At 36.5% G+C, this 12,055-nt stretch overlaps 1 protein-coding gene across 2 annotated transcripts in view; it reads right to left on the bottom strand.

Moving 5' to 3' along the window:
• Positions 1-4,609: 4,609 nt before the first annotated feature.
• LOC149568043 (regulatory protein RecX family protein) overlaps positions 4,610-12,055 on the bottom strand; it is a 141,362-nt gene continuing 133,916 nt past the window's right edge. For both annotated transcript variants that reach the window (XM_089821050.1, XM_089821051.1), the window contains exons 4-5: positions 5,987-6,074; positions 4,610-5,360 (exon numbers count right to left, since the gene is read on the bottom strand). In XM_089821050.1, the coding sequence (XP_089677176.1) occupies positions 5,079-5,360; positions 5,987-6,074 (370 nt within the window). In that variant the 3' untranslated portion in view covers positions 4,610-5,078. The remainder of the gene's footprint in view (positions 5,361-5,986; positions 6,075-12,055) is intronic.

Genomic DNA, 12,055 nt, shown 5'->3' with positions numbered 1-12,055 from the left:
ATTTCTTGTTAGTCCTAGGATATGCAAGACACCATCAAATCTTCTAATTCTACCATATTAAAAAATCATATTAATACTTCTACGACCAACAATATCAAGAAAGGAGTTATAACCCAAATACACCTTACCACTATCAAACCTTTCATACTTACTAAACCATGTTTTATTAGAATTCATGTAAAAAGATGCATCTAAGACTATTAACCATGCATTGTCACCTATACGAGTAGCAAAGGTTGCAATAAAGGTGTCTACATCTTCCTTTTCAGATCAAAATTATAATCTTACTTCTTCTTCTTCTTCTTTTCTTCTTTGTTATCCTTTCAAAAGTGATTGGCTTTGTCACTATTTTAGAAAATTGCCTTGGACTTTCTAGGAGATTTTGATCTCCCCTTGTTTTTGAACTTAGAACAGTCATGTTGCTTTTTGTTCTTGTGTCTTTCTCTTGTTCTTCCTCGAACACTCAAAGCCTTTTTGGCATTCAAAGAGACCTTCCTTCTCATCTCTTGAGAAGTTAGGGAACCAACAACATCCTCCATCCTTAAGATAATAGTAATGCTCCCTATAGCCATGACAAGGATATCCCATGAGTCTACCAATGAACATAGAAAGGTTTAGCACCTTTCTTCTTCATCCACTAGCACCCCTACTGAGGTCAACTAAGTCACCAATGTATTAAATCTTTCTAGACACTCATATATTCACCCACCTTCTTCCATTCTCACGGAATACAACTTCCTCCTCAAGAAAATCTTATTCACAAGTGATTTTTCTCGATATATCTCACTGAGCTTCTTCACAATAGATTCTTCATGGACATTTATCATAATTGAGTTTGTAAGGAACAGTGTTATGAGAACTTAATCTTTTACATCCATTACATCATATTGTGTAAATAAATTTTAATCCATAGGCCTCAAGGTATTTTCATCCACCACTTCTCATAGATCTTGATCTATCAATAGATCTTCCATTATTAGTTTCCATATCTTAAAGTTTGTGCGAGAAAACTTCTCCACATCAATCATCCTTGACATGTTTTCCATCTTTACTATCTTGCAATATACTAAATGAAATACTCTGCATAAGTTCCCACTCAAACCTTGATTACCTCAAAAAATCATGTACCCAACAAATAGAACCAAAACTTGCCAAAATCTTATACCACATGTAAGGAAGCAAAGGTAAGTGGAATTGCTTCCTATGCTAATTTTGAGAAGATGAATATGTGAATATCAACTCAACTATTACAAGAACTTCAAGAGACAAATAAGAGCATAAATAAAATAATGATGAACATATAACACTATGATTTATCACAGGGAAAATCTTACAAGAAAAAAATCCACATTGTAAACCCTACATAATGTATTATCCAATCAATGAAGACTATAGTACACTTGCAATGCAAGTTCTTACAAGAGCATCATCTCATCTCAATTCAAGAAGAACTTCTCAAGCACCCTTCTATCACCTGATCTTGCAAACAAAACTCAATGCTTGAACTCCTCCCCAAGACCTCCTTTCATAGGTTTCTTAGAACTTGGAAACCACTTACAATTTTTACAATACCGTGTGTAATCCCTTCTTGACACATGTTGCACATGAATGACTTGTGTTGCCCAAAATAGGCTTAAACCAAGTCAAAAATATTACCTCGTGTCCAAAGCATTATCCCCTATTATTTACCCTCATAAATATCATGACAAGTGTCACATAACATCTAAGAATGGCCTTCCTATGTTATACTATGGACAAGGCATCTTTTAACAACTAATATTCCCTTTTCCAAGGCACTAATGTGTGGAAAACCTTCCCAACTACTTTTGGAGCTATCTAAAAATGTTTGCAAGGTTGAGACACATATTCTCGACAACAATCATGCACTTGTCTAGAGTTCATTACTCTATTACAATAGGTGAAACGACCTTGATTAGACAACAGTCTAAATACAATAAGGGCAAAAACCCAATGAGTAGAACAATAATTCACGGTGGACAACAATCCATTGAGATGAACTAATTGAAAGTATCAAGTATAGAAATATAGTTCCTTTGAAGTATATTATTAGATTCTACTCCTACCTCTTCTCAATCAACTTTAATCTATTCCTTTAATCTATACTCACATCATCATCTTCACATCATATAATTATCTCCACTGAATTCACTCTCTTATACAAGTCTCAAACACTTATTAGGTTAGTTCAATATGAGATCTAACAGTAAAATAAATTACATTAACCAATGTGATTCCAAAAGTGTTGACTCGAACACATATAGAATGCATTACAATGTCAAATAACAAGTTGTCATCTAATAGTTAATCGTAATAATCTAGGCACGATGCTTGACTAAGTTGGCCAACAAATAAATTTGCTTTCATTTTACAACAAGTTAATTGACTTATCATGAATCCTCAAGCAAATCTGCATATAAACATGTATGTTCATCTTCATGAAGTATCCTGAATTGCAGATTGAAATTCGTCTCCACTAAAACTCACCAAACAAAATATTGAACCATTGCTTGAAGTAGTTCTCTTTAAACATTGTCTATAACCAGTCTTTAGCAAATCTCATGTTACTTCTCCAAATCAACTAAAAAATGCATGCAATGGAAAACACCATTGCATTCACTAGCTCTTGTTTAGCAAATTGTGCCTTCATCGAAACTCTTTTTGCATTGATCATCGGGAGGAACACTGACTAATATACAAATATGACATTCAAATTAAATCATATTTTTATATTAGAAATTTCCAGTAGTATCCAAGAAGCTTCACATGTTGTTATTCAAATCATACAATTTGTACTTAGAGTCATGGAGAGGATCTTCTAATCTTGTGTTATATGTGGATAACTTGATTCTCATAGGAAGTTCTCCTTCCATTATATAAAGCTTCTAGTTTGCATTGTTGAAGAAAATTATCATGAGTGATATTTCCTCAACAATGTTTCCTTAGTCTTCACAACCATTCCACTTTTGAGGGGCTCTTTATTTTTTAGGAAAAATATGTTCTTGATTTGTATCATAGATTTGGCATAGTTGGTTGTAAGCCTACACCCCAAACATTTTCAATAAGGTATTGTATTGTCTATAAATCAAATAACTTCAACATGTTTTGCTTGTATCAACAAATGGTTGGCAATCTTTTGTATTTGGCATACAATAGTTTTCATATTTACTTTACAATTGGCCTTCGCTCGTGTTTGTTTCAAAGTCCTCATTAGTCACTAGAAGAGAGACAAATTAGGGCACATTGAACATTGGTATTGACCACGTCTTAGGAGGTTCTCATATTATTGGCTTCACTAACTCAAATTGGCTTAATGCTGATGACTGGACTCAAATATTTTTGTCTCTTGTGTTAGTTTTGATTTAATTGGATGATCTTATAAAAAGCAAGTAGCTATTGAACTACATCAACAAAGGTTTAAAATTAAGGTTAAAATTAAGTTAGCCAAGAGGTTATTTTAGCTTCAATAGTTGATGACCAAATTTGGATTTCCTCTTGATCATTCCACTAGTCTTTGAAGTGATAATCATAGTGTCATTCACATTTTACACAACGCAAAAGAACATGGACAAACTCAATATATCAAGATCCACATAACTATCAAGTAGCTCATTAATGGAGTTTCTAACTTTGAGTACTTGTCTCCTGAAGAGCAAGTTGCAAACATTTTCATTTAACATTTGGCAACCCCTAGTTATCTTTTGTAATAATCAATACTTGGGATGAAAGTTCTCCTAGCGGATCTTCTTAAGTTCTTAAGTTTTAATTTTTTGCATGTTTTCTCTCTTTGGAGGAGATTTTTCCCTTGGGCTTTTATTATTTTCTCCATTTGCAAGAATATTGTTAGCAAATGAGTAATTTATCAAACCTTATTTTTGGGATTCCTCCTTGAACCTTTGTATTTATTTGTTCCTCACTGAATGGAACTTAATAGGGGGTGTTGGTGTGACTAGAATATTCAAGTGAATTATTTCCCTAACTAATTTTCTTATTAGACCTATTTGAACCTAAGTTTAACTGAAGCACTTTTAGGATAAAGCTAAAGTACTTGTCTTTGTCTTATATTATCTGGCTTGGCATAATCCTATGTTGTCCTAACTCTTATTCTACCTTTATAAGAAACACCTACCTTATATCTTGTATTTTGTATCATAATTGACAATATGGCATTCTTTTTGCACCCCTCCTATGTGTTGAAAGTAATTTGGTGTTTTGCATATAGATTGCTACTTCTATGAATTTTAGGGGCCACTTTGAAAAAATTAGTTAAGTCAATTAATTAATAATTTATGTCAACTAGAACACACATTAATTTGTTTACTGTGTAAACAGAAGAGGAAAAATTCAACGATAGGATTATCATGGCATTAAAATAAAAAATCAAGGCTCCCTTCTTTTTAAATTGAAAGTAGTGCTTAGGAAAAAAAACATTCATATTTGATTGTTAGAAATACAAAGGATATTTGCATTTATAAGAAATAACCCGATATCAATTGTAATACTCATTCATCCGAGGAGAGAACACCAGAAACTTTTTAGATTCAACGAGAGCAAATAAGAAATCAAACGAAAACAATTAGATAGGATTGAGTGTAGGAAAGAAAACATTTTACAATTCATAAACTGAATTAATATGACATCATGTCAGTGACAAATCAAAAGATTTGCAGTTACATAATTTGTAGGCACAATGATGTAGTCGGTGATAAATAGAATTCCATGCGTGGGCAAGGGAAGGGCAGAAATCAGAATCGGCATTCGATTAGTCAAAGTTTGAATTTATACAAGCAAGAACAGCAGAAATAAACAAAGTACATCTTAAAAATTGAATATATCATTTTGCTTCCAATTGAAGGAAAATGACAATCAACTTCCGACTGATTATAAAAATGGATTTCATATTTAAGAAACTAATGCCTCTAGTAGCAACTTGACATTGCAAGAATACATGACATATGTTTCAGAAAAATCTCGAAGAACTTCAAATTGACAAATTCTGCTGGCGTACGATATTTCGAAGGTTCAAAGCCATTATGGGCATCACCAAAGTCTTCTTCGGTTTATTGTACCGGATAATTAGCCTGCAACTCCTTCAATAAAGGAATTATTACGTCCCAGTTGAAGCCTCTGTACTGAAGCCACCCCACCATTCTGGTTTTCCGTGTCTGAAATGAAATGTTTCCTCCTTGCAACCATTTTTTAGTTGCTTGGGCCATAAGATGTGTCCTAGCTGAATCGGACATACCCCATTTTTTCTCTTCATTCGTCTTATCAGTTTCGTTGAATAGATGCTGAAGAGCTCTCTCGGCATCACTTTTGCTTACCCCTCTCTGCATTAGTGCCTGGACACAAGATTAAAAAATCAGCATATCAGACACGTTACTTTTTCAGTTCGAAAGCTTGGCATCTAATTTTTAAGACTTTTTTCTGTCAATTTTTGTCCTCGAGCTAGAATTCGGGAGTCTGCAGTGTGTAGTACTAACAAATAATTCCCAAAAGTCACATCTGCCAAAGATGTGTCACAAATAAGTAAGATATCTCATATATCACATAAAAGATTGGATGATGAAGGTAGTACAAGGCAACAGAAATTTGTACGGATGAAATTAATAAATTTCAGTTTCTCAGAATTGAGTATAGATACCAATACATTACGTATGTCCAGCTAAATCTGACTTCCAAAAGGAAAGTTTATTATTTCAAAACAGTTCTGCTTCCATTACAAGATAAAATTTTCAGTTTCGACCCCTCTTTGATTTTCGAGGATCATTAGTAAAACAATTTTACCTTTGTCTTTATAACTAAGCAGGATCAGAGAACTTATCAATAAAAGACAATTTAAAAACAGTGGCAGGAATACAACAACGAAAAGTCAGATAAGATAGGAGATGGCAACCTACTTTAGATCTGAACTCAACAAAACAATACAGGAAATACTTGCAAACACAATCAATATGAGGAACCTTACCGATTTTATCTTCTTTGGGCCCCAGCTTGAGCTCAACCATCTGGAGCGGGAATATGATTCTGCATAGTCAGAATCACTCTGTATTCCACTACAATAAAACAATATGATTGTCAAAAAATGAATAGATTGAAATACATATTGAAAAAGATAATGGGAGAGTTCGGCTATACATCTACTCGAGATTAACAGATTTGTGAAATTTCTTTCTAATAAGAAAATGAAATTTATTAATATAAAAAGATCACCTCATGTATGTGAAGTTCACTGAAAGTGCAAACTGGAAAGAACGGAACAATAAAGAGAAGAAAAACAAAAACACACGATTTTATCATGGTTCACCAGTCCACACTGCAGGGAAGATCTCTTATTAATGTGAAAGTCTGAACTTTACATCACAGCTGCAGCTTCAGCTCTTCGAATACAATATGAAATAATGAACCTCCAATACATATATATAGAGTCTCAAAGAAAAATGAAGAGACAAACAATTGGAGGGAAAACAATAACAAATTGTACATAATAAATGAAAGACTGTCGAGTTTCACATATACACCCAACAATGTATAAGTACTGTGAATCATAGACAATCAGCTTACAAGGTTATCATAGTATTTCAAGGAATGGCATAATGAACAATAACAATACAAAATCAGCAGATCTGTTCAACTGCTGAAGTCAAAGACTCGATCTATAATATTTGCTACAATCAAGTACTGTAAGAAGAGCTTGAACAAAATTGGGTAAAGTAGCAAAAATCTGACCAATCCTGCCCAGCTTAGTGTTTCTAAACATCAACAAACAGGGCACAGTTTCATTTATTGCTGATTCAGGTACAAGTGCAGGTACAGGAACCGGTACCCAGTATGGAGGTATGGCAAATTTTTTGGTTTAGGTATGGATGCAGCAATACGTATATTCAAAGTTGAAAATTTCAAGCATAGTGATACACATATATCAATAACTTACTCATAAATAGAATTTTTAAATGCCTCATAATATCATATTCATAATTTCTAAAAGAATAATACTGTCTCAATATATCTTTATACAATGAAAATTACAATGAATATCTAGTATTCACATTCTAGACCAAGTTAATATGATGTAATAACTTACCCCGAATTTGACTATAAATTTTCCTTTGACTGTATGAATGATTACAGACCTGGTCTGTCGTCTGTATGAGGTTTGTCTAAGCTATGACTGCACTCAATCATGCAACATATACATATATCTATGGAAAGCATAATAACTATCCTTCGAACTAAGCATACTAGAGGCAACTAGCAGAATACGTAAACCATTACAAGAGTATTAGATATCCTCCTGCTAAAGCACAAATTTATTCCAGTTACAACAGAAGACTGTCAAGTAAAACAGACCTTCAAAGTTCCTTGGATGTATGAGTCAGAATAACAAGGAAACCGGTCATCAATCTTAGCTTCCTTGACCAAGATACATAGGAAGTGTCTACCGTATGGGGTAAATAGTTTAATGCATACAGAGAAGAATATGTAACACAACAGTACTCCTTTTATTATTCGCATATATGCCGAAGAGATTACATAGTGCTTCCAATGATGATTACAACAATGATCCAAAGTCCATTTTGGACAGTGTACATATACCTTCCCGAGTCGCGCCCATTCAAATATAATTAATTCTACTCATTGGCTACATAATAATTACCGACTACATGCTAATCTACCCGTCGACTATTTTATAACTTTACTGACAACATCATCCCCCCAATAAAGAAAAGTCATCTCCGGACGACAATTACAAAATATCCACCTATGCCGCTTTTTCTGCTTCCAACTCCTAGGTACACTGAGCCAAGTGTCGCTGTACTGCCTTCAACTGGATGATCAACTCCTCCCGAGCTCTCTATGCATCCACCAAGATAGTTTCACGTCCAACACCTACTCCAAGTGCCTCAAAGTGTATCACCCCTCTCGAAATGCTTGCTCTGTTGTTCTCTCCACCTCTAGTACACAAACACTCCATGCCTATAGCAACTCCAGGTCTCATCAACTGGTCATACTTCCCACGACTGATAACTGAAGCGACTGGGGGTCTAGGGGGCAACGCCCCCAACGGAGTTGAGGGGCAACACCCCCGCGAGGTCTTGGGGCAACGCCCTCGCCGTCAAGACCAAATTAGCACTCTTAAAGCCACACAAAACTCCATGGAACACACCATTTTTTGTGATTTTCTTCCAATCCCACACTCTTTCTGGCAATTGCTTATGTTTTACTACCTATTTATGTCTTTCCCTTCCCTTGGGGATCATACGTTATTCATTCTGAACATTTTTTATTTGTCGTCGTTTTTTTTTTTTTTTTTTGCTCCTATTTCTTTTTGCTGTATGGCTACATCTTTCTTCTTTTCTCTTTAATCACTCCGAAAATGTCTGCAAAACCCAACCCAAAATCGACCTCTGCCTCATGCTCGTATGACGGCAATGTAGATGCAGTATGGCAAAATAAATCATAAACTTCCCCTTTCTTCTGTATCGTACAGTGTTTGAAGCAGTACTAAATTGTATAAACTCCTCTCTATTCTGCACCGTACCATGTGTATTGATGCCCGTACAATGTCTTATGTGTCCATACAATAGCAGTGTATATCATCCCTTGTGTTTTGCGTGACTGTATGGTTGAGATCTCTAGCTATCTGACCCCCGTATGGTATAAATTCTCTACGCTCTTCTTAAAATTTTGTACACCATCTTATTAGTCCTGGCTTTTTAGATGCTTCATACAGTTTGCCTCAATGGTGATTGTGTCCTATTATACAGTGCTTGGAAGAGACCGTACAAAGAGTACTTAAAGAGCTGTAGGGTTTCCACAAAAGGGTATGTTAAATTGTCGTACGATGATGGGGGCACTAAAAGAACCATACGGTGGCTGAAGATGCCATACAGTGTTTGCCATATGGTGTTGGGAAGAACTGTACGGTGCCTTGGAAATGTCATATGGTCACCGTATAGTGTTTTCATCACATTTTTTTTTCTCTTCTTTTTTTTCTTTTTTTGGTTTTTTGTTTTTTTTTAGCTATTACGAGTTACTTGCCACTATTCATCGATAGGGAAGCAGTTCTCGAGTGTTATATTTTTAACTTGGAACCATCAACGACTTTTGGTACTTCTTGCCCGTCTAATGTCCACAGCTTTATTGCTCCATTGTTGCCCACTTCTCGGATTTGGTATGGTCTAACCCATTTCACTTTAAACTTTCCTGGTTTGATTTCGTTCCGTCCACTATACTTTAATACCAACTGGCCCGGTTGAAATTTATTCAATTTCAAACGCTTCTCATGCCATAGCTTCCACCTATTTTGTGTAACTTCCGTGGCCCATTGTGCCTGCAGTCATCACTCATCTAGTTTATTTAAATTATACCATCCCTCCCTCAGACTTTCCATATCTCCAAGCTTGTTCTTGAAACTCGGTACCATGAATTCCGTCCGTCAATAGCTGTATTCTTGATTTTAGAGCCTTTGCTCCGTATTTTGGAAGTTTTTATTAAGCCCTTCCTCTTTGTTTCCTGTGTAGACCGTACGATGTGTTTTCCTTGCTGCAGACACCTTTCTAGTAAATTTGTGGTGCATTGTAACCTTTTCTTTCCGCGCGGTCCATTCACTATATACTGTACGGTGGAATCTTTCCTTTTTCTGGGTTCGTACTGTATGTTCTTCCCTTCAACTTCAGCCGTAACCGCCTTTCCTTCTTTCGCTTCTCTATATTCCTGCGGACATTCATTTTCCTCTTCTTTCTCACCTCCGTCAACCCTTAACATATTACAGCTCAAAAAGAGTTCGTAGTCCTCTATCTGCCCGTGGAAAAGGTCGTTCATCGAGTCTAGGTCGTCCTCATTCGACCCTCCTTCCAGTCTCAATACTCCCTCTTCATCAGGTTCCATTCTCTTCTTCCCCTCATCATCCCCTCCACCTTTGCCTTCGGAATCCGACGACGTTGCCTACTCACCTACCATTTGTGAGTGCAGGTCAATTATGAATCTTCTACTTCCGCGTTCCATTGATAGGGTACTCTTCTTCCAGTCATGCTTAACCTTTGCTTGTACGAGCCATCCTCGGCCCAGAATGGCATCATATCCTCTCTTCAGCGAGATGACAACAAAATCGAGTAGGAACGGCTATATTTCAATAGTCATTGGTTGTGCCATCAGGATTCCCAACAGTTTGATCCCGTGCTAGTCTGCCATGAGCAACTAGAATGCAGGTGGCCACAACATCGGTTGTCCCAACTTCTTCCAGGCATAGTTGGAAAACTCGCCAAATCCAAAAACTCGCCGAGCCCCCCAAAAGTTTAATCGGGAAAAACTCGGCCATTTTAAAAAAAAACTCGGGAACCTAAAAAAACCGCTAAAATTTAATTCAAAATACATTTTTTTGCAAATTTCAATGAGAAGATGCATCTAATGAGTTCAAAATCACATTCTCATGCTGAATGCTGATGGTGGGAAGCATAATAGTAAATAATTTGTGTCAAACTAGAAGTAAAAACATCATTACAATCACATTTTCCTCTTCCTAGCTCTACTAGCATATTGTAACTCTCTATCTTACATAATATATATAGGCTTTTTGCCTTTTTTTTTAACCAAAAAAAAAAAAAAAAAATTTCTGAAAAACTCGCCGATTTTTTGCAAAAACTCGGCGATTAGTCGGCGATTTTTCACAAAAACTCGGCGATTTTTTCTGGCGATTAAATCTGAGAAAAACTCGCCAGTCCCAAAAACTCGGCGATTAGTAAAAACTCGCCAATTATTCGGCGATTATGCCAACTATGCTTCCAGGTATCTTCTGGTAGGACGTTTACCCCTGAACCTCCGTTTACAATTGTATCTGAAAGGACCGTTCCTAATATACCCATCTCTACGACCATCGGATGTCGTCCGGATGTGAAGGCTAGCAGCATTGGGTCCGTTGCACTTGCTCTGCTTTCCTTTTTCCTTCCATGTTCTCCTAGTAGTTTAGCACTTGGGGCTATGTTCGTGAGTGCTATTTGTAGTTGAGGCATTGTAAGGATCAAACCATTTAACTTGACTGGTATTTCAGTTTGTAATATCTGCCTTATGATGTTTTGTTTTGCGCAGTTCCTCGTTGAGGTACCGATAGTGTCCTTCAATTGTGATTTTTCTGCCTGCATTGCTTTCTCAATTTTCGCCCGTGCTTCTCCCAATCTCTTCTTCTCTTTCGTTGGGTCGGGGTACAGTTTTGCTTGTTTACGAGTGATTGCCAAGACTTCTTCGTCCGCACCGATGTTGATCAAATTCACTCTTGATTTCGGGAACTTGGCATCTTCATGATCTCCAGGACCGCACCATCTGCATAACAACTTTGGTGCGTTTGTTGATGTATAGTTCCGTGCAAAGTGGCCCCACAAATTGCATGCTCGGCATTGAACTATCGAGCGGTCGTTTGCATCGTACTGAATTCGGCTGCGGCCCCCATTATTATTGTTGGTATTGTTGTTTTTCCCTCTTCTATTATTTCTATACCCACCTGAAGTGGCACCGTCATTGCTAGGGTTTCCGCTCCCTCTCGACATAAAAGTCTCCTATGTCAGGAGCACTTGTTGATGCCCTCTTGTTTTCATATTGAAGGGGCATTCTTTTGTGGAATGTCCCATAATCTGACAGATATCATAGAATTGGTTTTTCAGACAAGACCCCTTCATGTGACCTTTTGTCTTGCATTCTGTGTACCATAGATCGTTTCCCTTCGTCTCTTTTTGCATATGCTTAAATTCTTTCATCATTCTGATCATATCCTTCTGGAGAGCTTGGACCTTCTTATTGTCCTTTTCGCCACCACTGCTATCTTCTTCCGAAGATGAGTCATTTGAGTCAGATGAGCTACTTTTCTTCTTCTACTTGGTTTTCTGTTCACTCTCTATATCCATCGCCCAATTGTATGCTTCGGTGTATGATGATGGCAGCACAATCTTCATTTTCTTCCTTAACTCTAGGCATAGTTCTTCAATGAACCATCTCTTTTTTCAGCCCATCTGCCGGCTTACTTTCCATTTTATTTATTAATTCT

Source organism: Cupressus sempervirens, chromosome 3 (genome assembly GCF_028749045.1).
Source record: "Cupressus sempervirens isolate cs-2001-9-10 chromosome 3, ASM2874904v1, whole genome shotgun sequence".
In the NCBI taxonomy this organism is placed as follows: Eukaryota; Viridiplantae; Streptophyta; class Pinopsida; order Cupressales; family Cupressaceae; genus Cupressus; species Cupressus sempervirens.
This window is presented reverse-complemented; position numbering and strand designations above follow the sequence as displayed.